A 4,432-nucleotide genomic window follows, 5' to 3' on the forward strand; every position below is an offset into this window, starting at 1 on the left:
CTAAAGAAGAAAATCTTCCTAAAGAAAATCTTCCTAAAGAAAATCTTCCTAAAGAAGAAAATCTTCCTAAAGAAAATCTTCCTAAAGAAAATCTTCCTAAAGAAAATCTTCCTAAAGAAGAAAATCTTCCTAAAGAAAATTTTCCTAAAGAAAATCTTCCTAAAGAAAATCTTCCTAAAGAAAATCTTAGAAAATCTTCCTAAAGAAAATCTTCCTAAAGAAAATCTTCCTAAAAAAATCTTTCTAAAGAAAATCTTCCTAAAGAAAATCTTAGAAAATCTTCCTAAAGAAAATCTTCCTAAAGTAGAAAATCTTTCTACAGAAATGATTTACTCCTTTCTACAGAATGATTTACTCCTTCAAAATACACTATCCTCACTTCGTGAGTTACAAATTAAACATAGAAAAAGAGAAAGATCAAACCAGGAAGATTTTCTTTAGGAAGATTTTCTTCTTCTGAGTCATGATCTACTTGATTGGGCAGACAAACGTCATAACTTCTAGATATGGGTATAGCCATCCCTAAAGAAAATCTTCCTAAAGAAGATCGTCTTCAAGAAGATCATCTTCAAGAAGATCTTCTTCAAGAAGATCATCTTCAAGAAGATCATCTTCGAGAAGATCATCTTCCTGAAGATCATCTTCAAGAAGATCATCTTCATGAAGATCATCTTCGTAAAGATCATCTTCCTAAAGATCATCTTCCTAAAGATCATCTTCCTAAAGATCATCTTCCTAAAGATAATCTTCCTAAAGAAAATCTTCCTAAAGAAAATCTTCCTAAAGAAAATCTTCCTAAAGAAAATCTTCCTGAAGAAAATTTTCCTAAAGAAAATCTTCCTAAAGAAAATTTTCCTAAAGAAAATCTTCCTAAAGAAAATCTTCCTAAAGAAAATCTTCCTAAAGAAAATCTTCCTAAAGAAAATCTTCCTAAAGAAAATCTTCCTAAAGAAAATCTTCCTAAAGAAAATCTTCCTAAAGAAAATTTTCCTAAAGAAAATCTTCCTAAAGAAAATCTTCCTAAAGAAGAAAATCTTCCTAAAGAAAATCTTCCTAAAGAAAATTTTCCTAAAGAAAATCTTCCTAAAGAAAATCTTCCTAAAAAAAATCTTCCTAAAGAAAATCTTCCTAAAGAAAATCTTCCTAAAGAAAATCTTCCTAAAGAAAATCTTCCTAAAGAAAATCTTCCTAAAGAAAATCTTCCTAAAGAAAATCTTCCTAAAGAAAATCTTCCTAAAGAAAATCTTCCTAAAGAAAATCTTCCTAAAGAAAATCTTCCTAAAGAAAATCTTCCTAAAGAAAATCTTCCTAAAGAAAATCTTGCCTAAAAAAAATCTTCCTAAAGAAAATCTTCCTAAAGAAAATCTTGCTGAAGAAGATCTTGCTAAAGAAAATCTTGCTAAAGAAAATCTTGCTGAAGAAAATCTTGCTGATGAAAATCTTCCTAAAGAAAATCTTCCTGAAGAAAATCTTCCTAAAGAAAATCTTCCTAAAGAAAATCTTCCTAAAGAAAATCTTCCTAAAGAAAATCTTCCTAAAGAAAATCTTCCTAAAGAAAATTTTCCTAAAGAAAATCTTCCTAAAGAAAATTTTCCTAAAGAAAATCTTCCTAAAGAAAATTTTCCTAAAGAAAATCTTCCTAAAGAAAATCTTCCTAAAGAAAATCTTCCTAAAGAAAATCTTCCTAAAGAAGAAAATCTTCCTAAAGAAAATTTTCCTAAAGAAAATCTTCCTAAAGAAAATCTTCCTAAAGAAAATCTTCCTAAAGAAAATTTTCCTAAAGAAAATCTTCCTAAAGAAAATTTTCCTAAAGAAAATCTTCCTAAAGAAAATCTTCCTAAAGAAAATTTTCCTAAAGAAAATCTTCCTAAAGAAAATTTTCCTAAAGAAAATCTTCCTAAAGAAAATCTTCCTAAAGAAAATCTTCCTAAAGAAAATCTTCCTAAAGAAAATCTTCCTAAAGAAAATCTTCCTAAAGAAAATCTTCCTAAAGAAAATTTTCCTAATGAAAATCTTCCTAATGAAAATCTTCCTAATGAAAATCTTCCTAATGAAAATCTTCCTAATGAAAATCTTCCTAATGAAAATGATCCTAATGAAAATCATCCTAATGAAGAAAATCTTCCTAAAGAAAATTTTCCTAAAGAAAATCTTCCTAAAGAAAATCTTCCTAAAGAAAATTTTCCTAAAGAAAATCTTCCTAAAGAAAATCTTAGAAAATCTTCCTAAAGAAAATCTTCCTAAAGAAAATCTTCCTAAAGAAAATCTTCCTAAAGAAAATCTTCCTAAAGAAAATCTTCCTAAAGAAAATCTTCCTAAAGAAAATTTTCCTAAAGAAAATCTTCCTAAAGAAAATCTTCCTAAAGAAAATTTTCCTAAAGAAAATCTTCCTAAAGAAAATCTTCCTAAAGAAAATCTTCCTAAAGAAAATCTTCCTAAAGAAAATCTTCCTAAAGAAAATCTTCCTAAAGAAAATCTTCCTCATGAAAATCTTCCTAATGAAAATATTCCTCATGAAAATCTTCCTCATGAAAATCTTCCTCATGAAAATCTTCCTCATGAAAATCTTCCTCATGATAATCTTCCTGATGATAATCTTCCTAAAGAAAATTTTCCTACTGAAGATCTTCCTGAAGAAAATCTTCCTGATGAAAATCTTCCTGATGAAAATCTTCCTCCTGAAGATCTTCCTCCTGAAGATCTTCCTACTGAAAATATTCCTCCTGAAAATCATCCTCCTGAAGATCATCCTCCTAAAGAAAATCTTCCTAAGAAAATCTTCCTAAAGAAGAAAATCTTCCTAAAGAAGAAAATCTTCCTAAAGAAGAAAATCTTCCTAAAGAAGAAAATCTTCCTAAAGAAGAAAATCTTCCTAAAGAAGAAAATCTTCCTAAAGAAGAAAATCTTCCTAAAGAAGAAAATCTTCCTAAAGAAGAAAATCTTCCTAAAGAAGAAGATCTTCCTAAAGAAGAAAATCTTCTTAAAGAAGAGAATCTTCTTAAAGAAGAAAATCTTCTTAAAGAAAATCTTATATATGGGTAGAGCCATCCTTAAAGAAAATCTTCCTAAAGAAGAAAATCTTCCTAAAGAAAATCTTCGTAAAGAAAATCTTCGTAAAGAAAATCTTAGAAAATCTTCCTAAAGAAAATCTTCATAAAGAAAATCTTCCTAAAGAAAATCTTCCTAAAGAAAATCTTCCTAAAGAAAATCTTCCTAAAGAAGAAAATCTTCCTAAAGAAGAAAATCTTCCTAAAGAAGAAAATCTTCCTAAAGAAGAAAATCTTCCTAAAGAAGAAAATCTTCCTAAAGAAGAAAATCTTCCTAAAGAAAATCTTCCTAAAGAAAATCTTCCTAAAGAAAATCTTCCTAAAGAAAATCTTCCTAAAGAAAATTTTCCTAAAGAAAATCCTCCTAAAGAAGAAAATCTTCCTAAAGAAAATCTTCCTAAAGAAGAAAATTTTCCTAAAGAAAATCTTCCTAAAGAAGAAAATCTTCCTAAAGAAAATCTTCCTAAAGAAAATCTTCCTAAAGAAAATCTTCCTAAAGAAAATCTTCCTAAAGAAAATCTTCCTAAAGAAAATCTTCCTAAAGAAAATCTTCCTAAAGAAGAAAATCTTCGGAAAGAAGAAAATCTTCCTAAAGAAGAAAATCTTCCTAAAGAAGAAAATCTTCCTAAAGAAGAAAATCTTCCTAAAGAAGAAAATCTTCCTAAAGAAAATCTTCCTAAAGAAAATCTTCCTAAAGAAGAAAATCTTCCTAAAGAAAATCTTCCTAAAGAAAATCTTCCTAAAGAAGAAAATCTTCCTAAAGAAGAAAATCTTCCTAAAGAAAATCTTCCTAAAGAAGAAAATCTTCCTAAAGAAAATCTTCCTAAAGAAAATTTTCCTAAAGAAAATCTTCCTAAAGAAAATCTTCCTAAAGAAGAAAATTTTCCTAAAGAAAATCTTCCTAAAGAAGAAAATCTTCCTAAAGAAGAAAATTTTCCTAAAGAAAATCTTCCTAAAGAAAATCTTCCTAAAGAAAATCTTCCTAAAGAAAATCTTCCTAAAGAAAATCTTCCTAAAGAAAATCTTCCTAAAGAAAATCTTCCTAAAGAAAATCTTCCTAAAGAAAATCTTCCTAAAGAAAATCTTCCTAAAGAAAATCTTCCTAAAGAAAATCTTCCTAAAGAAAATCTTCCTAAAGAAAAATCTTCCTAAAGAAAATCTTCCTAAAGAAAATCTTCCTAAAGAAAATCTTCCTAAAGAAAATCTTCCTAAAGAAAATCTTCCTAAAGAAAATCTTCCTAAAGAAAATCTTCCTAAAGAAAATCTTCCTAAAGAAAATCTTCCTAAAGAAGAAAATCTTCCTAAAGAAAATCTTCCTAAAGAAAATCTTCCTAAAGAAAATCTTCCTAAAGAAAATCTTCCTAAAGAAAATTTTCCTAAAGAAA

The 4,432-nt window shown here is 27.6% G+C and overlaps 1 protein-coding gene across 1 annotated transcript; it reads left to right on the forward strand.

The window, feature by feature from the left end:
* Window positions 1–506: 506 nt before the first annotated feature.
* Window positions 507–4,199, forward strand: CBG24966 (the record flags this gene model as incomplete). Its single annotated transcript, XM_002648577.1, is given in 3 exon segments — window positions 507–675; window positions 2,217–3,113; window positions 3,130–4,199. The coding sequence occupies 3 exon segments, from the start codon at window positions 507–509 to the stop codon at window positions 4,197–4,199; spliced, it is 2,136 nt and encodes a 711-aa protein (XP_002648623.1).
* Window positions 4,200–4,432: the final 233 nt, after the last annotated feature.

This window comes from Caenorhabditis briggsae, assembly GCF_000004555.2.
Source record: "Caenorhabditis briggsae AF16 supercontig from assembly CB4, cb25.NA_293, whole genome shotgun sequence".
Classification (NCBI taxonomy): domain Eukaryota; kingdom Metazoa; phylum Nematoda; class Chromadorea; order Rhabditida; family Rhabditidae; genus Caenorhabditis; species Caenorhabditis briggsae.